At 58.5% G+C, this 23,130-nt stretch overlaps 10 protein-coding genes across 10 annotated transcripts; 4 read left to right on the forward strand and 6 right to left on the reverse strand.

Annotated features, from left to right (window-relative positions):
- Positions 1–105: 105 nt before the first annotated feature.
- HRG_02449 (HECT-domain (ubiquitin-transferase) domain-containing protein) lies at positions 106–3,749 on the reverse strand (the record flags this gene model as incomplete). The annotated part of the gene is made up of 4 exons (XM_044860920.1): positions 106–1,028; positions 1,087–2,792; positions 2,913–3,150; positions 3,203–3,749. 4 exons carry the CDS (start codon positions 3,747–3,749, stop codon positions 106–108), a joined length of 3,414 nt encoding a protein of 1,137 aa, XP_044724553.1.
- Positions 3,750–5,076: 1,327 nt separating this feature from the next.
- Positions 5,077–6,704, reverse strand: HRG_02450 (alcohol dehydrogenase groES-like domain-containing protein; the record flags this gene model as incomplete). The annotated part of the gene is made up of 9 exons (XM_044860921.1): positions 5,077–5,219; positions 5,287–5,384; positions 5,441–5,522; positions 5,579–5,762; positions 5,831–6,034; positions 6,088–6,192; positions 6,247–6,330; positions 6,471–6,561; positions 6,670–6,704. The coding sequence occupies 9 exons, from the start codon at positions 6,702–6,704 to the stop codon at positions 5,077–5,079; spliced, it is 1,026 nt and encodes a 341-aa protein (XP_044724554.1).
- Positions 6,705–8,288: 1,584 nt separating this feature from the next.
- HRG_02451 (plectin/S10 domain-containing protein) lies at positions 8,289–8,902 on the reverse strand (the record flags this gene model as incomplete). Its single annotated transcript, XM_044860922.1, has 3 exons — positions 8,289–8,331; positions 8,402–8,811; positions 8,864–8,902. 3 exons carry the CDS (start codon positions 8,900–8,902, stop codon positions 8,289–8,291), a joined length of 492 nt encoding a protein of 163 aa, XP_044724555.1.
- A 350-nt stretch (positions 8,903–9,252) lies between these two features.
- On the forward strand, positions 9,253–10,098 carry HRG_02452 (telomere stability and silencing domain-containing protein; the record flags this gene model as incomplete). The annotated part of the gene is made up of 1 exon (XM_044860923.1): positions 9,253–10,098. The coding sequence occupies one exon, from the start codon at positions 9,253–9,255 to the stop codon at positions 10,096–10,098; it is 846 nt and encodes a 281-aa protein (XP_044724556.1).
- A 349-nt stretch (positions 10,099–10,447) lies between these two features.
- On the reverse strand, positions 10,448–10,993 carry HRG_02453 (cytochrome oxidase c subunit VIb domain-containing protein; the record flags this gene model as incomplete). The annotated part of the gene is made up of 4 exons (XM_044860924.1): positions 10,448–10,482; positions 10,533–10,596; positions 10,664–10,776; positions 10,939–10,993. The coding sequence occupies 4 exons, from the start codon at positions 10,991–10,993 to the stop codon at positions 10,448–10,450; spliced, it is 267 nt and encodes an 88-aa protein (XP_044724557.1).
- Positions 10,994–11,328: 335 nt separating this feature from the next.
- HRG_02454 (uncharacterized protein) lies at positions 11,329–11,827 on the forward strand (the record flags this gene model as incomplete). Its single annotated transcript, XM_044860925.1, has 4 exons — positions 11,329–11,439; positions 11,496–11,511; positions 11,593–11,655; positions 11,712–11,827. The coding sequence occupies 4 exons, from the start codon at positions 11,329–11,331 to the stop codon at positions 11,825–11,827; spliced, it is 306 nt and encodes a 101-aa protein (XP_044724558.1).
- A 236-nt stretch (positions 11,828–12,063) lies between these two features.
- HRG_02455 (RNA recognition motif domain-containing protein) lies at positions 12,064–12,577 on the reverse strand (the record flags this gene model as incomplete). The annotated part of the gene is made up of 2 exons (XM_044860926.1): positions 12,064–12,201; positions 12,257–12,577. The coding sequence occupies 2 exons, from the start codon at positions 12,575–12,577 to the stop codon at positions 12,064–12,066; spliced, it is 459 nt and encodes a 152-aa protein (XP_044724559.1).
- A 441-nt stretch (positions 12,578–13,018) lies between these two features.
- On the forward strand, positions 13,019–16,870 carry HRG_02456 (steroid receptor RNA activator (SRA1) domain-containing protein; the record flags this gene model as incomplete). The annotated part of the gene is made up of 6 exons (XM_044860927.1): positions 13,019–13,227; positions 13,284–13,851; positions 13,909–14,433; positions 14,497–15,886; positions 15,965–16,773; positions 16,826–16,870. 6 exons carry the CDS (start codon positions 13,019–13,021, stop codon positions 16,868–16,870), a joined length of 3,546 nt encoding a protein of 1,181 aa, XP_044724560.1.
- Positions 16,871–17,461: 591 nt separating this feature from the next.
- On the forward strand, positions 17,462–18,564 carry HRG_02457 (GET complex subunit GET2 domain-containing protein; the record flags this gene model as incomplete). Its single annotated transcript, XM_044860928.1, has 2 exons — positions 17,462–17,633; positions 17,714–18,564. 2 exons carry the CDS (start codon positions 17,462–17,464, stop codon positions 18,562–18,564), a joined length of 1,023 nt encoding a protein of 340 aa, XP_044724561.1.
- Positions 18,565–18,925: 361 nt separating this feature from the next.
- Positions 18,926–20,862, reverse strand: HRG_02458 (uncharacterized protein; the record flags this gene model as incomplete). Its single annotated transcript, XM_044860929.1, has 4 exons — positions 18,926–19,771; positions 19,832–20,072; positions 20,145–20,209; positions 20,545–20,862. 4 exons carry the CDS (start codon positions 20,860–20,862, stop codon positions 18,926–18,928), a joined length of 1,470 nt encoding a protein of 489 aa, XP_044724562.1.
- Positions 20,863–23,130: the final 2,268 nt, after the last annotated feature.

A 23,130-nucleotide genomic window follows, 5' to 3' on the forward strand; every position in this document is an offset into this window, starting at 1 on the left:
AGTCCTGCATACCATCAGGCATAGTAACCTTAATAATAGTCCCGTTGGCCCTAATTAATTAACTCCCAAGCTATGCCGCGCCTCATACTCGTTAACAGCGATGCGCTACTTTAAGCCAAACCCCTCGCTCTCACGCACTGCCCTCCACAGCATGCCCTCGAGCCTCTCCTTCGATGCATACCGCCACAGCGACAGCAAGTTGAAGCAAGTCCTCGCAATCGGGAACCGGCCGCAGTCTTCACCGAGACAGGATATCTTGATTGTCAGCATGGCGGCGCCCATGGCAGGAATTCGGTCGCTGCCAGTGATGAACAAAAGCATCCTACGCTGGTCTGCTGGCGCTGCGCTCTGGAAAGTCTCCCAGAACCAGCCAACGATGGCTTCCGTTCCATCTGGCGTTCGGCTACCCCAGTTGTCATACTCGGCAACGGCTCTGAGAGCCTCAATGTCAAGTGGTGCGTCGGAGCCACGGACCAGGAGCTCGATTTCCTCGGGCCGGAAGAGCGAAAAGGCGTTCCCGCCGCACACGGTGTAAAATCCCCTTTTGAATGGCTCATACTGTCTTGCAACGGCTGTGTCGAGAACATGGCGAACGTAGAGATCGACGTATTCTCGTCGATTGCTGTTAGTCACCGGCTTTCGCTCACCTCCAGGACAGAGCGGCACTTGGACCGTGGTGCCGTACCTCTCCATGTCAACCATGAAGTCCAAGGAGAATGTAGGCTCCACATCCCCATCGTACTCGAGTAGCTGTCTCAGTCCTCGCGCTAGGCGTGGTTTGTACTCGGCCAAGTCATCCAACGAGTATTTCATCGTAGGTCTGGGATGCGCAGACGGCCCTTGGCCATGAGTAGGAGCCGATGCTAGAAGCTTCCGGAATGCAAAAGGCGGGAGAGCAACGTCCAGGATGGTTGAGTTGTAGATGGCCAAGCCCATGACGACTCCCACGAGGAAGAACTGGTCCGAGGTCTCGAATGAGTTTGGGTTAAAGTAACAGTACTGAGAATCTTCGTCGTACAGGAACATGCCTGTTGCCAAGGTCAGTAAGTACATACGCCTAGGAGTAGCTCGGGGCACTGGACGAACCGTGATCAGGGTTGAAGACCTCCCGGACAAGGAGTAAGAACCATTCCTTCCGCAAGCCTCCCCCATCGATTCCTTCCTCTCCTCTAAAGGTTATCCGCAGTGCCTTTTTCACGTCTTCGCTGCCGCTCCCGATGACCTCGCTAACGGCCTTCAAGCTGTCGTCTACCAAACAGTCACGACGGACATCGAGGGCCAAGTACTGCTTGATGTTCCTCCGAGTCATGATGCTGTCAAAGAAAGCATCGCGTGCTTTGTTCTGCATCTGTCGCCGAGCGTCATACTCGAGGATCTTGGTCTTGGCCCAGATGCTCAAGAGAAACGGGTACTGGCAGAAACAAAACTTGGCCCTCTTTGATTCCCAGGACTCGAAATCGCCCACCAAATCGGCATTGTCAAGAACAAGGTTATAAAAGTCGCTGGTTGGTAGAAGCTGGCCGTTCGCGTGGACGCCGTCGCGGACAGCGGCAGTCTGTACTTCGCCCGAGTTTGGCAGCACGCCATCTCCGTGCCGCAAGCTCTGGAGGTTGTTGGCCGCGAACAGCAGGGCCAGGACACGCGCCGCGGCCTTGATTTGCCAGTCGTCGGCATATGCGATCTTCTTCTCCGACTCTTTCTGCTTCTTGGACGAGCCTGACCCGATTTCGTCGTGGAGATAGGCTCCGACAGACCTGCCAACTTGCATCTCCGGTATCAGGCCGGCAGTAATGTCCACGCGGGCAGGACGTGTCTTTACGCTTTGTCGCAGCAGGCGGTAAGTTAGAAACCCGGAAACTAGATCCTTTGCTCGGACAAAACGCGCGGTGTGGAGCTTTGCGAGCCAGCTTATCAGATGGTTGTGGCATTCTGTTGATGAGTTGGACAAGAGGCCGACAACACGCTTGATGATGCCCGAGTGCTGCCCAGACAAAAGTCCTGTCCTTGGCCTCGATGATTTCTCGGGAGACGAGTCCCTCCATGTGGGGGCACTCCCAGACTCGGGTTGCATCAATCCCTCGAAAGTCGCAAGGTCCGGGTGCAAGAGCGGGTTGTCCAGTATGACCAGGAGAAACCGAAGATGGACGGGGGCTGCGAGTGGTCGCCCGGGCCTCTTGAGCAGCTGCTCCGTAGCCTTGAGCAAGACCCGCTGCAGCTGGGTTTGCGCCCGAAGCAATTCTCCTTCCAGCGTCTCGAGATCTTTCTCGGCTGGCCGCACAAAGTCGGGATCCCGGGAGACCTCGTCATACATCTCGAACCACCCCTCCGCGGCATTGATGACGGACGAGTACCAATCACTCAATTCTTGCCAATTCAGATGAGGCGACTTGGGTGAGGTAGAGACTTTGCCAGCGCTCTCAACTCGATATGCCGAAGGGGCGGTTGTCGCCGACGCGCCATCTTGTCCGCCCGTCCACCACGTGCCATTTTCGGCGAAGTCGCCGAGAAGCAGCATCTTGGGGTCCAACTCGGAGAGGAAATCGTCCCCTTGCGGACCTCCTCGCGGAGTCTCGACAGCTTTCGGAGGCTCGCGAGAGGGCAAAGGCTTCCGCCGGACCGAGAAGTCGCCCCCGTGGCGCGTGGGCTGGCGGGAGGAGGCCATGAACGAGGAGTTGACACAAGTAAAGGAACCGAAGCAGGCGACAATGTAATCTGCCAATGGCTTAAATATCTTTTTGTATTCGTCCTTGCGGCCCGCCGACGGATCTCCGCGACGAGGACTTGTCTGGACTCTTGGAGCGGGTGGTTGCAGCAAAGGCCTTTCGGAGTGTGGTGATGAATAAGACCTCGAATTCATGTTGCCGGGGCGCGGTGGATGTGGACGTAATGTTGGCTCTTCATCGAACACGTACCTTGGTTCGTATGCCGGTGGACCATCGCTTGTCTGATGCCCGCTTTCATCCCATGCAGACCTGCCATATCCCCGGCCATCCGCAGTTGGGCGTAGCGGAGCACCGTAGGGCGGACGAGACGGATGGTCTGAACGAGCTTCGGAGTCCGGTTGGGACCGGGCGCAGAGCCTCCGGACGAGAAAGGAACGGAGACACTGTCTGATGAGCCATTTCGAGTGCTGAATGGAAATTGACTGGCCTGGAGAAAGAAATGAGATTCCGGTTCGTGGAGGGGAGTGTGGGCATCGTACCTCTGCCACTGGTGTCCCTGCCTGCGTCACGCCTCCGACTCGAGGGTCTGCTGCTCTTGTAGCTCTCGCTTTCCACCGGGACAAGATCGTTGATGGTGGAGCAGATTGTGCATTTGAACACCTTGAGCTCCTTGGGCCACTTGACGAGCGAGGCACAGGTCATGCAGTGACCGGTCGAAAAGTCGTTGCTTCCCGACATACCTCCTCTTGTGTGCCTTCGGGGGCTGTGCCCGGCCATGGGGCCTTGTTCGCACTCGGGCTCGAAGCTGGGGGGCGGAGCACGGCCGACAGAGTCGCGGCGCTTCTTCTTGGTGTTGAAGAGCGAGGGGAACGGGTTACTCATTGATCGTGCGTGCCGAGACCGAACGTCGCTCGACCTGGAGGGCTGGATGTCGGATTCGGAGGAGCCGGAGTCGGTGTGGGCGTCTTGGTTGGAAATCTCGACTCGTCCCAGGAGCGTCGTGGGCGTCAGGAGAGCATCGTTGTGGATGCGGGTGACGAGATCGTGTTGCTCATGGGTCGCGTTGCGAGGAGTCGGGGAAGCCATTTCCGCCGATCAGAGGGGCGGGCGGTCGGACGCTCCTTCTGTGGCCAAAGGCGGAAGCTTCATCTGAGCAGCGGGCGTTGGGCGAAGACGGTAAGGCAGGCAAGCAGCAGCGTTTAGGCCTCGCCGCCACGGCCGCGTGCCGAGTGGAACGACACACGGGGTTGGGGGGCACACGGGGCTGGAGAGGCTGCGCCGAGGTGCAATCCAGAGCTGCGTTTGGGCGAGTGCATCGGAGCTGGGCGAGCTTCAAGTTGGTAGCGGGCACCAAGGAAAGACGCAATAAGCGGGCGATCAAGCAATCTCGGCGCTGACTCGCTTGGCAGTCGTCTGTGAGAGGGCTTGATTGCGCCCCCTGTGGCACGCGACAGCCAGAAACGGGCGACGACAAGAAGGCGAGGCGGCTGTTTGGTGCGGGAGGATGGATGGAAATGGACGGGGGAACACGGCAACCAGCGCGCGGATTCTCGGGCGACGCCACCGAGTCTCAGTGGACGTGGGTATTGTCTCTTCACCGCGCATCCATTTTTACTCATCATCTCATCCCAGCCCCCAACGCATGACTCTGTATTTTGTCACGTCTATGCGCTCTTGTATATTGGTGGAGGACTACCCCATACAGCTCGCCGGCTTTGCTCTGCGGAAATACGCTGCTCTCGTGCGCGGACGGGCCACCAAGCGTCGGTGATGGCCTCCGCAGCGCCCTCCAAGGACATGCAGAAGAAGAGAGGCAGTTTGTGCACACAGACGAGACCCTGCTGGCTGCCAAGCCCCTCATCCCTCTTTGTGGGCTGTGCCTCGTCGCCCCATGGCAGCCTCCGGCGTCATCCCACAGCAAGCACGCCCGCCCGTCATGAATCTGCCATCTGCATAGCCGTTTCTACCATCTGCATAGCCGTTGCTCTCCCGGAAATACATGGGTGCCTGCAAACCCCTAAACGACCTTGACTGCGCCAACTCCCGTGGCCTGATTGGGCTCGTTGCTGTGCCTACCTTGCCAAGCACGACTCGCTCGTGATGCTGCTCCTGAGTCGAGCTCCCTTGCGCCGTAATTGTGGGCCTGTCGCTTCTTGCCTCGTCGGTCCCGATTCATAAGCCTGGCGTGCTCTCTCCAGCTTCAGACAAGCCAGCACATGCTGACGTTGCACTGTATCGGCCACGTAGACGCCGACCGCATGTGGGAGAGGCAGGGACAATAAGTCGGAGCATATTGCTTGCCTCTCGTCCATTTCGTCAAATCCAAGTCTACTACGTAGTAATAATCTTCCATAGGCTTTCCCATCCTGCCTGCCCAGACAGACAAAGTCTACCCGACCCCTGTCCCCTCCATCTAGTCGAAAACAATGGCGGCCTTGATGGCGCTCTTGTCCTTGATGCTCTGGAGCGCCTTGCCGAAATCCTCGAGCTTGAATGTCTTGTTGACGATGCCCTTGGTCTTGACCTTGCCAGAATCGAGGTAATCGATGGTGGCAGCTGCACCAACATGTGTCAGTCTTGGAGCCCTGGTCTTAGCAGCCTCGTCTGCGAGCGAAATACGTACGGAACATGTATGTCTCGGAGAAGGAGCCAATAATGGTAATCTCGTCGCCAAAGATCTTGGCCGGGGGCCACGACACCTTGGCGGAGCTGGCGTATACGCTGCGCACACCATTCGTCAGCCTCTGTGCCACAGTTTGTCTACGACCCGAGCTTACCCGTAGACGACCAGGGTGCCGCCGCGACGGACGTAGTTGATGGCATCCTCAAGGATCTTGACGGAGCCCGTGGCCTCGACGACTGTCGACATTTAGCATACAACCAGCAGCACGAGTAGGGCGCTACGGGCAACGGACCAATGTCGAAGCCGTACGGGTTGTCCTTCTTGAGCTGGGCAAACTGCGCATCGGGCTTCTCGCGCGAGAGCTCGATGTAGGTGTCGGCCGCGTCGAGGCTCTTGGCCAGCTCCATCTTGAGGCCCTTGGGGGCGGCAATGGTGACCTGGCAGCCGCCGTTTTGTCGCAGCAACTGGGCGAGCATCTTGCGAACACGGAGGGGCATCAGAGGCAATCTCTCGTCAAAATTTGCGGTGCAATCCGACGACTTACAAGACCAGTAGGGCCAGCCCCAAACATGAGGACGTGGGAGCCCAGCTTGGGCCGGATCTTCTCGAGGCCGTGGCAGGCGCAGGATGCGGGCTCGAGCAGCGTGGCATCAACCCAATCCAGGTTCTGGAACTTGAAGACCTTTGCGGCGGGATAGGCGCAGTACTCGGCGAAACCTCCGTTCATGGTGACGCCATGGGCATTGAACTGGTCGCCGTCAGAGAGGGCGGCCTTGCAGCTCGGGGGGTGCGACGACGTACGTTCTCGCATAGCAGGGGCTGGCCACGGCGGCAGTAGAAGCACTCGTTGCAAAGCTCGCTGTTGTCGGCGGCGACACGGTCGCCAACCTTGAAGGCCTTGACGTCCTATCCCGTGGGGTTAGCATCGACCGTCTCGAGCCTTGAGCCAACCGAGCTTACCTTGCCAACGGCGGCGATCAGCCCGACCGTCTCATGGCCCGGGATCAGGGGGAACTTGGCAATGAATTCGCCCTCGTGGATGTGCTGTTACTCCCCCCCAACTTCGTTAACCAAGAGGAACTCGGCCGTCCGAGACAAGACGACATACCAAATCTGCGAGACTCGCCGTGTCAGTCCATCAAGCTTGTCACAATGCCTTGGTTGCACGTACCGGTACCACAGACGCCGCAGGCCTTGACCTGCACCAAGACGTCATTATCGCGCAGCTCCGGTAGCGGAACCTTGACGATGGACCAATCCTCTGGCTTCTCATATCTGCGAGGAGAAGGGCACGGTTAATGACGAGCCAAGAGGTTTCATTCGTCGGCAGTTGGCGAACCCTGATGGCTCAACCTCAGACGTATAAGAGACCAGACAACGCACCGGAGAGCCTTCATTTCCTTGGGAAGGGACGCCATTTTGTCTATCGAGTCTTATTACTTGTCGTCTCTTGCCGTCGTTTATTTCGGAATGCTCGTCTAGTCTTTCTAGCAGTAGAGCTGGCGGTGCGAGAATCAAGGATGATGGAAGCGTTCAAAACCTGATTTGAGGCAAGTCAAGGTCAGCAATCCAACTCACCCGAAGAGACACAGATACTGGGATGAGAGAAGGGGGGGAGAGAGGAGGTAGGGGCGCTTACCTGGACAATAGCTCTCCACTGCCGAGGCTTGGAGCTCTGAGGAGAGGGGCGATATTTCTACCGGACCGCAGAGCGGATCTGCATGCATCGACGCTCCAAGTATGGGGCCTTCTTGGGCTCGCGACAGCATTCTGCCCCGCCGGCCCGGTCTCGTGGATGCAACATTCGAACACACCAAGTATGAGTGTCCGCTTGTCTCAACCGGGGGGAACGAGCTGGCCGTTCGGAAGCCGCAAGGTATTCTATGGAGTATGGCTCTGTCAGTGGCCGACAGACTCTAGAGCCTCGTCACACAACAATGAAATCCATTCGTCCGTACCTTTCCCGACATCACTCGACTCCCCTTCATTCCATGCGAGGGGTTCCCACGAGTTGCTTGGCGGGGCCCAACTCGAGCGAGCGCCGGGCAGCGGCGGCGGTACCTTTGCAGCGGCAATTTGCGTACAAACAGTACTGGAGGTATACATTTCCAAGGCTCCTCGCCGCGCAACCCTCTTTCCATCCATGATTAGTCCGGGCTTACTTGCCTCGTCTTGTTCGAAGTGAGTCGATGCGTGTGCGTGCTGGGATTCAACGGAGCGTTGTACAGAGTAAGACCGGACCCCTTTCCCCTTTCCCCGACAGCTCCGCTTCCGGAACGCTCCCCGCGGCGTTCCCTGATGGGACACCGCTCTTTCAAAAATCATGCCGCAATAATTACCGCTGAGGCGTATTCCTCCGTCAATGTACATGTAACTGCTGTGACCCTGGTCTGCTCTATTCGCAGCACCAACGGCATGGCAGTAGCAAGATCTCGCCTCGCCCCACCCTGGATTAATGGCAAAAGCAAGCTTCCTGGCGGCCGAGTCTCCTCTGTCCTCAACTACGAATGGCGATGCGAAGCATCCAGGGCAGACGTGTAAAGCTCAGAAACACTCTAACTCATGACTACCCGTCAAGAACGTCAAGCAAGCCCTTCTGCCAATGCTAAACAATCACTTGCTTATCGCCGCACCCATCCGAGGCGAACAGACTCGTGCACGCGAATTGCCCAGTTGATCAAGTAATCGTCACCTCGGCTGACCGCATGGCTAAATGTGACCGAGAAACCCGCCATTCAACTTCGCTGGACGTTGGGCAGTAGCCCCCGTTACCGAAGTTGACAGCCTCACGTGTTGTCGAGCAAGTAGACTCCATGATAAACATTGACCCTAATGCAAATCATTTCCGAGGATCTAACCTCCAGAACTCCCGCCATGATCCCCACTCAGCCGGTCTCACGAGCGGTTCTCATGGAAAGAATTGCCATCCGTTTGTAAGAGTACATGTCGGTGCCTTTTTCGCCATGCATCTCGATTGTGATAACCCAGGAAAACCGTGCCGCTTATGAGGGGGGAGCTCCGCGAGCACGGCCAAAGCCACCACGGCTGTGAACATCTGGTTAGCATCGCCGTGCCTTGCGAGTCTGACGCATGACCTAGACCGGGGTATTCTCACAATTGAGGAGCAAACTCGCCCGGAGCACCGCCCTCCTTGCCATCGCCAGCATCCCGTCTTCGGTATCCGCCCTCGCGGTCGCCGCGGTCGCCACGGCCACGGCCAAACGGCCTGCGCTCACGCTCGCCCTCGCCGAGCATGCCACGGGGAGGGGCGTGCGACCGCTGCTGCTTGATGTGGGTGGCAGGAACGATCTCGGCGGGGAGGTGAAGCCATTCGCGGAGGTAGTCGAGACCCTCGGGGGTCAGCGTGTAGTAGTAGTATTGCCACGAGAACTGAGTCTTGACATAGCCCCGAGAGTTGAGAGACTGGCAGGCCTTGATGACGAAGAGGTTCTTGGTGTCGATGTCGGGGTGCTTGGGGAGGTTGAAGTCCTTCTGGGCCACGAGCACGCCCTCGCGGAAGAGGTACTGGCATTTGTCAGTCACCCAAGCCAAAATCTGCCCGCCGCCGTCCAAGTACCTCGTGGATCTTCTTGCGATCAGCCTTGGGAATCAACATCGTCGCGGTTCGGCTGCTGTGGTCGATGTTGAAGATGGCAGTTTTGGCGGACGGCGTGCCAGTTCTCAAAATGGGTAACTTTTGTGGGCGGAAACCCTACGAGAAAATCACCTAGCGAAGTGGGGTGGCTTGTGTGCTGTCCTGTGGGCGGCGCAGAGGAAGTCACGTGCAACATCTCCAGCCACGCAGTCTGGCACGTGAGGCTGGGTTTCTTCAGCCCCACCTTCGACTACTAAGCCAGGCAGTCCGTCATTCAGACTTCGCTACCAACTCTGTCCAAACAACCTCACTTCATCAGTCCGTGAATCCACGCGTTACGACGAAGACGTCCATCCGAGCTCACAAGAACAATGACGCCTCAAAATCTCAACGTTCTCATTGCCACCTTTGGTGGCCTCGGGCTGCCGTCAACCCTTGTCTTGCCAGTCTCACCCACGACTACCGTCACGCAACTCCGCGAGGAACTCTACGAAAGACTTCCGTCCACCGACTCCAGGCTCGTCCTGACGACCATCTCCAACAGGCAGCTGCCAGAGCAGTCAGAGGTGCCCGTGTCATCATATCTCTCAACAAGCGACGATGAGTTTCTCTCGCTACGGCTTGCCGTCCCGCTATGCGGTGGCAAAGGTGGATTCGGTTCCCAGCTACGTGCTGCTGGTGGTCGCATGTCGTCACGAAAGAACCGAAATCAAGATGATCACGGCTCAAGCCGTAACCTTGACGGACGACGACTACGTACGGTGAACGAAGCAAAAGCCTTAGCAGAATACCTAGCCATCAAACCAGACATGGAGCAGAAGGAGAAAGCAAAACGTCGACAGCGCTGGGAACAGATTGTTCAAGCGTCTGAGAAAAAGGAAGCCGAAATACGATCAGGCAGCAAAGGCCGAGTTGACGGCAAATGGGTCGAGGCCAAAGAGGAAAGCAACGAAAAAACGCGTGATGCCGTTTTGGCCGCAATGAAGTCCGGCAACTACAGAGACAATCTCAGCACCTCCAACGGCTCTACATCTACCGAACAAAGCCACAGTTCAAATGCGTCTGACGAAGAGAAGTCAAGTTCCAAAGAATCCTCGCCCTCACGCGAACCAGACAAGGCCACAACGGGGAAGCCCAGGACGTTTTTCGGGTTTGACGAGGATGACGAGTTTATGAGCTCGGAAGACGAGGATGCTGGTCCACAGGCGCAGGCATGACGGAACTTGGTGCAGAGGAAGTGGTCATGAGAACACTTGAGTCTCATTACTCTACTGTGGGCAGAATTTGTGCATATGGCGTCTGGTTTGGCAAGGGAGCGCGTCTTGTTTCTGGGTCTATGATACCGGCGATCTCCAATTTGCGGGAATCGCAAGCCACACGCAAGCATTGTATTTATACAAGAGTACGATGTCAAGAATTTGAAAGTCGTTCTACTTCCAATTCTCCTACAGCGATTGATTACTGACATGCGCGTAACACAATGGCAGGCAGCTGAGTTGACGTCCTTGTTGTCTATACCTATCCCCGTGCACCTTGGAATATGACGCAGTCCCCAAGACCAGCCGTTCAAGCGTCCAGTTTCACGGGAAAGTTTCCGGCTTCTATCATGGAGGGTTAGCGCCAATTGACGTGCAAGGTCGGTCGACTCTACCTCGCTGTTCGTCCCATCGGCTGGACCATCCCGAGGGGCACAGGGATCGGTATGCGAGCCAGAACTATGGGGCTATTAGCGCCCATAACAGATATCGAGCCTGAATCTCCTCCTTCGGCCTGTCGTCGTACCTGGCGGCAGGGCGCAAAGTCCTCTCCCTTGGCGAGGATGCACTTGTGGTAGTCGACATAGTTCTGCCAGCAGTGCTTGGTCTGGTTCATGTTCGGAAAGCGGGCATCGGTGCCTGTGTGACGCTGGCTCAGTCTCTGAGGCGAATCGTCGGCGCGATTGGGTTGTTCGCGTCGCTGTACAGTGGTTCATTGATTGAAGGCGGGCTTACCGGCTGCGGTGCTGTTAGCCTCGGGTCGCGATCGGGTGATTTTTGGGGAGGCATCAAGGAGCGTACCAGTCACAAACTTGAAGGGCTTGGAAACAAGCTCTTGCGGGTCCTCTTCAGCCATCTTGCAGGATCTCGAGCGCGTTCGGGGAGCGGGTTGCGGAGTTGGTCGTCGACGGGAGCGCGCGCGAGGAGGTGAGGTTGAATCGTTGACGAACCGTAAACGCAGGCTGTAGCTCGGATCACCTGTTCTGGGCATGGCGGTACGTAGAATGTGTATGCCTGAGGCCGACGGACCAATTATATAAGCCGGGTACCCACCCCACGCCTAGTGGGCCGATGAGGCGACGGCGCCATGAGAGCTTCGGCCTCCAAACACCTCCTCCAACGAGCTACGACTCCCAATCGCATCGCCGCCTTTGCCAAGCACCCTTGCCTGACCCTCTCCGCTCTCCCACAATGCGCTCCACGGCCACCCTGAGGATGCTGCAGCCGACGGCTCGCATGATGTTCGCTCCGTCGACTCGGGCCATGTTCCGTCCGTCGACCCGGATGATGCGACCGGTTCCCGTAAGCAAAGAAATGGTAAATCTGACAAGACGGAGCTAACACATTGCGCTGCACAGAAAGAAGACCAAGCCGGTATGTGCTGACGAGTTTGATTGGAAGCCACCTTTGCAGGAGAAGCCACTCTGGGAGCCGATGCTGACGTTTTTTTGAAAGGCCACACTATCTCCCAACGATTGCGCAAGCTCAAGCAGATCCCGGCCGAATTGATACCCCTCGGTAAATGAGCCCCGTCCAGCTTGAGAAAAGGCAGCTCAGAACTGACTGCGTGCCAGCCGTCGTCGTCGGCTTCGCTGTCTTCGCTGCCGGCTACTCGGTCGTAAGGAAATTTGTGGTGGACAAGAACCTTCGACTGTCCAGGCAAGGAGCCGCTGGCCGAGAGGAGCATTAACATCGTCCACCATACCCAAGGCACACCTGGGAAGACTTAGACTCTTCGTGGACTTTGAAGTGTTGTACATGTCGGAAAAGAAAGGCAGCCCAGGACGTGACTCCGTCGCAATTCATTTCTTTGGTGTCTGTTACTCGGCATTGGTCTCTGAAGAGCCGGACCGTGTTCCTGCCCCGTTTCCCCTGTAACACCATGGCTATGCAGAATCTCAAAAGGGAAAAGCAGAAAAAAACATTCTACGCCGGCTTTGGCCCAGCTACATCAAGTCCCTCGAGCCCTTGCATGGGGTCCGGCACTGCGTCTTCAATCAGCCGGTCTTGGCCCGCCGGCAGCCCGCCAGTCTGGTCGCCGGCATGTTCTGCTAACCAGCCCTCCTGTAAACGTGTCAACGGCCGGCTCGCGAGGAGCATATCCAACCTTGGAGTTTACCTGTTCCCAGATGGCCTTCTTGCTGCCCAGCCCCTCGTCGGCACTCTTGGGTGCCTTTGCCTGCGATACCTTGAGAATTCTGCCAAAGAACTCGGACTGGTCCATGTTGTCGATTGCCTCTTCTGCATCTGCGCTCTGTTCAAACTCGACGTATGCGAAGCCACGGTGAGAGTCGGTCGAGTCGCGTGCCGTCGATTTTGGTAGTTGCACATCGACAATCTCGCCGAAGGGGATGAAGGCGTCGAGGACGTGGCTGCTCGTCACTGTTTGCGACAGTCCTCCGACGAAGACTGTGGCCTTCCACCGTGCAGCATCCGCCATCTTGCCGGTGTTTCCCAAAATATCAGAGAAAGATGTCGTCCGACGCTGCAGCTCACAGCAACAAAAGTTTCTGGTTGGCGCAGTCTTGACTTGAAGATTGCCCGCGCGAGAGGTGATGCGCCAAGCAGCCATGCACGTGACCTTCATGCTGGGGCCCCGCTGTTGGCAGCTTGCCTGGAGCACGGACGTGTCCCCCCTGCCACCCACCAAGCAGGAGCTGGGAAGCCTGACAGGAGGCTGCAATCTGGCATCATATCATTGACCTTTGCGGCGTCTCTCTGCCAACAGACTCCAAGGGCCTTGGAATTCCAAGCCGCCCATGTGCATCCGCATCAGTTGAATCCGCAGCCCTGAATCCTTTTTACCCCTGCCATTGGCCATTGCCAGAGACATCGCCTTGGTTCTCATTCTAGATCGCCTTCGTCTCAACCCCCCGCCACGATGGTGCGCCTTCGCGAAGTGCCTCGAACGGCCACCTTTGCCTGGTCGCCGGGCCCGGGAAAGCCTCTCCTCGTCACGGGCACTCGTGCTGGCGCCGTAGACGCCGACTTCTCCGACGAGAGCAAGCTGGAGCTCTGGGACCTGACCCTCGACGACCAGCAGCAAGGCATTGAGCTCCAGCCGGTCATCAGCATCACCACCGAGTCCAAGTACGATTAGGCCCAGTCTGCTGCAGGCAAGGACAACATCGGCTGACAGTGTACAGGTTTTACGATATTGCATGGGGACCTTCGGATTCGGAGCACCCAAAGGGCATCATTGCCGGCGCCCTCGAGAATGGCTCGTTGGAGCTGTGGGATGCCGCCAAGCTGGAGTCGGGAGCTTCGGACGCTTCCATCTCGCAGACAACCAAGCACATTGGCGCCATCAAAACCCTGCAGTTCAATCCGCTGAAGCCCCAGATCCTGGCTACCGCGGGTGCCAAGGGCGAGCTGTTCATCTACGACGTTAACGATATCGAGAACCCTTTCCGATTAGGGAACACGGCAGCCCGCTCCGACGACATTGATTGCTTGGCTTGGAATCGCAAGGTGTCGCACATCCTCGCCACGGGCGGCACGGGCGGCTTCGTCACGGTGTGGGATTTGAAGACTAAGAAGGCCTCTCTGACCCTCAACAACAGTCGGAAACCCGTCAGTGCCATCGCTTGGGACCCGAACAACTCGACCAAGCTCCTGACCGCCACCCCTGATGACAGCACGCCCGTCATCCTGCTATGGGATCTACGCAATTCAAACGCCCCAGAAAGGACTCTACAGGGTCACGAGCAAGGTGTTCTATCTTTGTCCTGGTGTCATCAAGACAGCGACCTTTTGCTGTCGTCTGGCAAGGACAACCGCACCTTGGTCTGGAATCCTCAGACGGGAGAGCGCTACGGTGAACTGCCTGAGATGACCAACTGGGCCTTCCAAACGCGCTTCAACCCGTCCAATCCAAACCTCTCGGCTACCGCGAGTTTTGACGGCAAAATCATCATTCAAACACTGCAGAATACCAACCCGGATACATCTCAGAACTCGACAGGAAAGAACCTGGACGGCGAGGACTTCTTCAGCGCAGCTCAGACCCAGCCTCAAGGGGCTTCATGGTCCTTGAGCAAAGCGCCAAGCTGGTTCGAAAGGCCGATTGGCGCCTCATTTGGCTTTGGAGGCAAAATTGTCGTCTTCAGATCGTCTCCTGCTCAACCTGGTCAGAAGAGAACCTCAAAAGTCGTCATCTCCCAGTTCTCGGCCGATTCCGACGTCTCCTCGGCTACCGAGAAATTCCAGGAGGCTCTTGCTACCGGCAACCTGGAAGCAATCTGCGAAGAACGGATGCAGCAGTCCAAGACGGACGAGGAGAGGGCGGACTGGAAGGTGATGGAAACACTTGTTGGCGACAATCCGCGCGGAAAGATTGTAGAGTACCTCGGCTTCAAGGAGGAAGAGCTCGCCAAGGTCGCCAACGGCGCTCCCAAAGAGCCCGCGGACGACGCAGAGAAGGAGGAAGCCGCAAGGACAGATGGAGAGGCTGAGGAGACGAAGAAAGGTGTATCCGACCTCTTCGCTGGCGGCGATGGCGATGGCGATGGCGACGACGACGACTTCTTGTCCAACGTTGCCGCAACCAAGGGCGCAAAGACAGACAATCCCTTCCACCTGTTCAGCGACAGCGACACGTCTGTCGAAAAGGACATTACGAAAGCCTTGATGCTGGGCAGCTTTGAAAAGGCGACGGATATCTGTCTCGCCGAGGAGCGTATAGCAGACGCATTCTTGATTGCAAACTGCGGTGGCTCAGCGCTTGTTGACAGGGTTCAGGCCGCCTATCTGGCGCAGAAAAGAGGCATGCCGAGCTACATGCGCCTGCTTGGCTCCGTCATTGCCAAGAACCTTTGGGATGTCGTCTACAATGCAGACTTGGGTCACTGGAAGGAAACCATGGCCGTTCTCTGCACCTTTTCCGACCCCGTCGAGTTCCCGGATCTCTGCGAGGCCCTGGGGGACCGCATCGGCGAGGAGGGCCAGAGGAAAGACGCGTCTTTCTGCTATCTCGTCGGCTCGAAGCTTGAAAAGGTCATCAACATATGGGTGGCCGAGCTTGAAGAGGCAGAGCAAGCGGGCATGAAGGAGCCGTCGGAGGACTCGACCTTTTCGGTGCACGCGAGATCGCTGCAGAACTTCATCGAGAAGGTAACCATCTTCCGACACGTCACCAAGTTCCAGGACACGGAGAAGAGCCAGGAATCGGGCTGGAAGCTGGCGACGTTGTACGACAAGTACACGGAATACGCCGACATTCTTGCCGGGCATGGGCAGCTGGAAGTGGCTCAGAAGTATCTCGAGCTCTTGCCATCCAGCTACCCTGCTGCTGAGACAGCCAAAAGCCGCGTCCGGATGGCCACGCAAAAGCCAGCTGCTCAAGCACCCGCCGCACGACAGCCGGCAACATCGAACCCGGCGGCGTCTAGGGCCCAGACATCGTTTGGCTACCAGCCCGCTCAGCCACCACCTGTTGCTTCTCCTGCGAACCCCTACGCGGCCCCGAACCCGCAACATCCACCTGCTCCCCAGGCGCAGCAATATATGCCGCCCCAGAACCCGTATCAGCCCCAAGGGGGCTTTCAACCGCCGGTTCAACCTGGGTATATGGGCGGCATGGTTCCACCACCACCAATGATGGGCGGGCCTCCGAGGAACACAACGCCATCCCAGCCGCCGCCGTCTCAGGCAAGGAAGATGGAAAACTGGAATGACGTCCCGCTCGTGACCAAAGCCGTGCCTCGGCGATCCACACCGAGCGCCGCGCCCATCACTTCCCCTTTCCCTGGTCAGCAGAGCCCGTCTGGGCCTGCTCAGCCTGGCCCATATGGCCAGCCCACGAGCGTGCCCGCGCCGCCTCCTAAAGGGCCTGCTCCACCGCGCGTCCAGTCACCGCTGGCCGGACCGCCTCAGTCCTTCCAAGCACCACCGCCACGGCCGTCATCTACTGCTGCCAGCCAGTATGCGCCGCCTCCCCCTCAGGCCGGTGCAGCAGGGCCGCAGATGTCTCAGGCGGCTCAAGCGGCTCAAAGGACAGCTTCGCCGTACAACGCGCCGCCACCCGGAGCCCCGGCCTCCAACAGATATGCGCCTGCGCCGTCTCCGCAGCAGCAGCCCGGCCAGCCCGGCATCACCTCTTTGCCTCCTCCGCCAGGGCCAGCCAGCCGACTGCCTCCCGCCAATCCGTACGGGGCGCCGCCCCCGCAGGCTGCTCCCCAGGGCCAGTACGCCCCGTCTCCCTACGCTGCGCCGCCCAACCAACCCGCAGGGCCACCTCAAGGCCCGCCGCCGGCTGGCCCGCCGCCCATGGGCGGAGGTCCAATGCCCACGCCTCCGCCTCCCAAAGCCGCCGCACCACCCCCCAAGGCGAAGCACCCGCCCGGTGACCGGTCACACATACCTGCGAACGCTCAGCGAATGGTGGACATACTCAGCCAAGACATGCAGCGAGTCGCGTTTAAGGCTGCTGCTACGTTCGCCCCTCAAGTGAAGGATTCGCAGAAGCGGTTGAACATCCTGTTCGACCACTTAAACAATGAGGAGCTCGTGCAACCAGCTACCATTGATCAGCTCTCGCAATTGGCCGAAGCGATCCAGTCAAGGGACTATACTACTGCCCAGAAGCTCCAGGTGGACATCCAGCGCGACAAGACAGAGGAGTGCGGTAACTGGATGGTGCGTACCGTTTCCCCTTGGCAAACTTAAGGACATGCTAACATGATTACAGGTTGGAGTGAAGCGGCTGATAAGCATGAGTAAGGCGACTCCATAGACCGCGAAATGCTAGGCAATATCTTTGCTGTTTGTGAGATGCCAGGCAGAATGCGTTGGGGTGTGCCGTGTAAGAGCGGACGGTGATGCTCGAAGGGGATAGCTCACCGAAGTAGATTGGGAGGAACTTCGTAGTAAAATCAAGAAAGCGTGTTGTCTCGACTGGCCATTTATTAGGAGTCGCTTGTGAGCCTGTCCTGAGCTGTCGGAGCTCTTGGATGCATTGCCTGATTGACGATGAGACGGGCCTTCGTTTGGTGCACGAGTGTCGACAGCCTGCAGCTATGCCAAAGCTGACGAGATCAGCCAGCTCAACCCTTTCATCTTGAATTTCATGGAAAAAGGTAAAAAAAGAAATGAAGGCGCCCAAGTCAGGGTTCCTTAGGCGCGTAGAGGGAGCTTGTACCGTGTGTGGATTCATCATGTGTCACTGTGTACAAACTGTAGCTCCTCACGACACACGTCGGCGGAAGGACATCTCTCGACATCGCGATTCCGAGCCACCAGCACCACCACACCACCAACAACCACCACCTCCCAGCCCCCACCACTTTTCTCGTCGTCCAGGCGGAGGAAGCCTTTAACCCCCATCATGGCCGAGCCACAAGACGCAGCAGCGGCCACGTCGTCGAGCAGCGACGCCGCCGCGCAGCGAGCCGCCGAGCAGGCCCGCCTGCGCAAGGAGCGGCGCGAGGCCAAGATCAAGGCCGGCGGGTCTGCGCGGCTCAACAAGATCACGGGCATTGGCGGCCGCGTCGTCGGAGGTGCGTCGCCCGTGCCTTTTGTTTATTCTCGGTTCTTCTCTCCCAGCGCTGCCCGTGGCTTATTTTTTGCGCCGGGCTAGATTCTACGGAGCAAGCTACGCCGCTCGTGTCGTCGTCGCCGCCGCCTGCTGCCGATGCGCCGCCGCGCCCTGACGCTGCCGACCCGGACGAGGTGGATATTTCGGAACACTGCTACGCGCCCAAGAATGCCTCGCCGTCGCCGGTGCCAGGCTCGGAGCAGGCTGTCTCGGACGCACAGCTGCGGCAGATGATGCTCGGCTTCGACCGTCCCGGCCCCGGCCCCAGAGGCAGCCCCGGTCCCGGCCTTGGCCCTGGGTTCGCCGCGCCCGGGCCGGGGGCCGCAGATGGCGAGGACCAGCTCATTCAGATGATGTCCCAGCTCATGGGCGGCTTCGCGCCCGGCTCCGGCTCGTCACCGTCGGCGGCGTCTCCCTTCCCGGGCATGCCCTCCCTGGGCCAGTTTCAACAACAACAGCAGCAGCAGCAGCAACCAGCCCGCCCAGACGGCTACACGTACATGTTCCGCCTCCTCCACGCCCTCCTGGCCCTCGGCCTGGGCCTCTACGTCGCTCTCCTGACCCCCTTCGCGGGCACGCGCGCCGAGCGCGAGCACGCCTCGCTCGCCCACGCGCAGCACACGCCCGCCGACGACGCCAACGAGCACCGCAAGCGCATCTTCTTCTGGATCTTTGCCACCGGCGAGGCCCTGCTCCTCTCCTCGCGCTTCTTCCTCGACAAGGGCCGCCGCCCGCCGGCGGGCATGCTCTGGACCGTCATCGGCTTCCTCCCCGAGCCGCTCCGCGGCTATGTCACCGTCGGCCTCAAGTACGGCCAGATCTTCACGACGGTCAGGGCTGACATCTTGGCGTGCATGTTTGTCCTCGGCGTGTGTTCGTGGTGGAAGACCTGAAGGGGGGAGTGCGAGTGGATGTGAATGTGAGCGTGAATGAGTCGTCCGGGTCTGTGGCGCACATAGATTTAGACCTTGGCAACTATCTACAAAGGAAACTCGCGTCTTTCCGAGTGATACTTGACCGAGATCATCGTTTCTTGCATGAACAGCGATCTGTGGCGTCAGCACGCGGATGATCCTACTGTACAAACATTCCAGTGTAGGATCAGCCTTCCATAGGCGCCCGTGTCTGTCGGCGACACAGAAAAGAACAACCGCTTCAATTCGTAATATACATCAATCCCCTTAATGAATTGCTGTCTGGCATGTAAATGGATGGCAGAGCATGCGAGGCCTGTAGAGTAGAACTCAGTCCGCCCTACCGGCGAGTGATCAGGCTGAGGATGCCGCCCATCATGCCCCTGACCCGCTTGGGATTCTCCAGCACGCAGGTAAACACCACCGCCGTGCTAGCCGCAAACACCAGCGTCTCGCGCCACTGCTTGTCGGCCGAGTACCGCCGCGGCAGCAGGGTTGCCATGGCGCGAGGCGTCACAAACAAGGCCATGTCCTTGCGGCGGGCTGCCGTCTCGATGAGCACGCTCCAGCCGCAGAGGAAGCAGCCGGCTCCGACGCAGAGACCTCCGTCGATGCGGTTCCGGCTCGGGATGTCGGTGCCAACAAGGTGCGGGCCGATGCGGGTGCGACCGAGACAGACGCCATAGTAAAAGAGAGTGATGAAGGCGGCGAGAAATGTAGAGGAGCGAGAAGCCGATTTGAGGGCGACCAAGAGACTCCGGCTGGTGGGCTTGCGCAGCTGAAGAGCCAACGCCAAGGGAACATAGGTGCACATGGACCATTTCCATGATTGCCAGAAGCGACACCAGGCATGGTATTCGCAAGACGGGCCTCTGCCCATGTGAACGATGGCGCACGGGAACGGGATCGCCTTGACGGGATCGCCGCATTCGTAGGGGATGCCGTAGTCACTGCACATGGACCCGAGAAGAGGTGCCTGACCCGTCTCCTTGGAGTACTGCAGCTCTCCGTTCCTACATCGGCGCAAAGCCTCCAGCAGTCGCACGTCGACCTGAGCCGCGGACGCGATCCACTTGTTGTATCCCCCAGGAAGGCTGTCTGGGGCGTAGAACCACGCCCACATGATGAGGCCGCAGGAGACGACGAAGCAGAGAGGATCAATCATTTGGGAGGCGAATTGCTCAACCTAAAGGAAGCAATTAGCGTTGTGGGTAGTCTTGCGACTGGACCGACAGAGCCCACGAACCTCGGTCCATCTCTGGGCAGCCGTCCGACGAGCCCTACGTCGCGACCACAGCTCGCCAACAATGACATCGACTGCCTGCGTGGCCGCGAAGAGGGTAAGGTCCAGCGTCCTGCCAGCGACCATTTCCTGCGCCTCAGCGTCATGGGATGGCTTTGCATGGTGTGAACCTCGGGACGGCTTAGACTGTAGCAGTCGCAGACTTAACCAGGACGCAATGAAGGATGCCAGCCATCGCGCGAGCCTAGGCGAAACGGTCAGTAGCCCCCTCTCAGTAAGATTCACGGAGGCGCAGAGGGTCGTTGTCTCGCCGCACCTCAAACGAGCAGCATCGCCGAACCTCGTTGCAGCGACGCGAGCTACAATTCTCCTTATAGGTTCCTGAGGACCGGGCCCGTGCAAGTCAGTTACAGAAGCTTAGCTGCATTGTGACGATTGCTCAAGCACCTGAAGCACGGAGAGGTATAGAGGACGTCACGAGCAGCTGCGTGGATGTTACACTACAGAGCCACAGTGTATGAATCCAAGGCCGACATGCAGGCTGATAGGGGCGGGTAAGGGTTCCGATTCAAGCGAGGGTGGCCAGAGGCAAGAGCAGGGGAACAAGAGAAAAGTGTGAACAAAGCCGACGAGCCGGATAGAGGCAATGTAGAAATTACAAAAAGTTAGGAAGCCAGATGAAGAGAAAAGGGGGCGGCGAAAAGTGGATGACGGACCTGTAGCAAAGTAGACCCTCCGACGAGGAGGGCGCAAAACGTGGGGAACCGCTGCAGCTCGCATCCAGTGCGGAGGGTGGCGAGAGCTGATATGACAAAGTTTCGACGATGGCGCTCGTCGGGAAGGAATTTGGAGCCAGTCGTCCTTGGCCTCGAGAGACGCTGGACAAGCAATTTCAAAAGGCGCGGTGCCACGGCAGAAGCATATCCCAGGAGGTACGCGCGCACGAGCGGGCGCAAGGCTGGGGGCAGCGACTGGAGCTGCAAAAAGGAGCCGCCATGAGCACAACGGCTAGCTCCGCGAACCTGGTGCTGCATCTCGGGAAGGGCAGCGAGACGGACCACCACCAATAGCAACAACACCACGACGGCTGCCAACCATGGCACGGTGGCGTTAATAGCGGCGGGACCAAATCGTGGTGACTCGGGCGTGAGGACTGGATCGGCGTGCTCGCTGCAACCTGGACGAACGGGATGGTGGGCTGGGGCGGCCAAGGGTTGGACAGGGAAAGCCGGGTCAGCAACGGGCCATGGACCAACCCCATTCGATCATGTATTCGTACGAGGATGCTGGTTGTCCAGGAACAGAATCACCCGACGCCGTGGGACGGTGGGGGGCTAGGGTATCGTAATGGGCCGGACCAAGAGTTTGAGGCTTGTATGGCCGTCGATGGCCTGCCGTCTCCCTTGGATGGAGAGGTCGGCAGCAGACGACAATGTGCGTCGTGCGATGAGAAGCAGTCCGGTGCCTAATCCAGCAGTGAGCGAGCGGCCTTGGTTGCTTTCAGAACCAAGATGGAAGCTGGGGGAGATGGGATCGTCCAACTGGAACGCGGGGGTTTGGAAAGGAGATGAGGTTTCCCTGCCGAGGCAGAGGTGGGCCGGCGGGAAAAGGGCAGGGCGGCGGACAGGAGACTGACGCGGGATCGTCCTTGTAGCTGCTTGCCTACCTCTCTCCAGAACAGACAGTCAAGCGTCGTTGCCGTGTCTGCTCCTGGAGATGATGAAGGGAGGTCTGCGCAACATGCCTCGGCAGCAACTGGCGGTTGCAACACACTCACTTCGCCTCGTGAGGTCCGAGGCTATGTCGATCCAGGGGTGTGCCGCTCGTTCTCTCAGTCGTCATTGCGTTTGCCGGGGGAGAGGAAGAGAGGTCGTTTCCTCGGTCGACTTGCCAGAGATGGCTTCCACGTCCCGAGAGCGAACGGGAGCTATATCGGTAACCGTCTTGAGTGCCGCACAGTGCTCCGTACCGTAGGGGTCTTCTAAGGTACCAGTAGGGTAGGTAGGTACAGCACTCTCCAGGGGATTACTACGGGCAGGTACTTGGCCCGGCCCGGCCCCCACTCGATGCAAACCGCCGGAAAGGCCGGGCCTTTCATCGCGGCCGGCGTTCGGTGCATGGCGGGCTAAGCGGGCTCAGCATTCAGGTATATGAATGTATGTACCTCGATTGCGGCTGTGGGTGCTCGATCGACGTGGCCCCTTTGTGGTTTGCCCTTTTGGCGAGGCCCTAATGTCCTAGTGGAGAACGCACTGTGCTGAGAGCACTGTACGAGCCTGCATGGACGGGACCTGATCCATCTCTCTTCAACTCCAGGTCGGTCGAATCTGGCAGGCCATCCGAGCTCGAGATGGCGTCTGCTTCAGCGAGTGTCGGAGAGGGAAGAGATCTGCCGCGACACATCTGCTGCGACACATCTGCTGCGACACTGTACTGGCAATGCACCCAAGGCAGTCGCCGATGCAGCCATCCATCCGAACTGCCAGGCGTTCGTCTTGGCTTGGAGCTTGCGCGCGCACTACGGAGAACAGTAGACGAGGACCGGGGGGAGGGGGGGTGAATGGAAGACTGTACTATTACTGTAGGTACATGCTCGGCAACCAAATCACGTCCTTGTGCAGCCAACTGCCCTGCCATGGGTCGACCGATATCCGTCTGGGAGTCCGTCATCTGAGCACAGAGTGCAGCATGCATGTCATGCTGAGAATCGTCAACGCAAGCTGTGCATGCGCGCGCGCCTGCATGAACATGGGGTGGGCAGAAACCGCGCGGTTGTCGTTCCTTTGCTTTGCTTTGCTGGCCATCCGACTTTGTTGAGCGTCAGACGGCACATTTATTACTGCAGTAAAGCTGCTTGCAGGAACTGTCTTGTCTGCCAAAGCACCCTCTCCGACGCCCCAACAACCAACACACGCATCCCGATGCAGCCGGTACATGCTGGTGTCCAGGTTCCGCGCAGCATCTGTGTTATACAGTATCTACTGTACCTACCTACACAGACACCCACCATGCCGGGTGGCGTGAGCTGACAGCACATTCTCTGCGCTGTCGGTAGCTCAAACGCAAGCCTTTGAATCTGATTCGGGTGCGGAACCAGCCGGAACCCTCTCCTGCACACAAAGGTAGACAGACAATAGCGTTGCAAGCATGTGATTGTCGCTAATAAAGAGGAGGGGACCGCCACGGCGCATGGCATTGGGGGAGCATGATGCGGGAGACACGGAAATATCCGGGCTCGGTCCGGCGAATCAGCACTCACGGGAGGCATGGTCGAATCCGGGGCAACGGAGGCTCGGGGCGGC

Source organism: Hirsutella rhossiliensis (genome assembly GCF_020360975.1).
Source record: "Hirsutella rhossiliensis strain HR02 chromosome Unknown scaffold00002, whole genome shotgun sequence".
Taxonomy (NCBI): Eukaryota; Fungi; Ascomycota; class Sordariomycetes; order Hypocreales; family Ophiocordycipitaceae; genus Hirsutella; species Hirsutella rhossiliensis.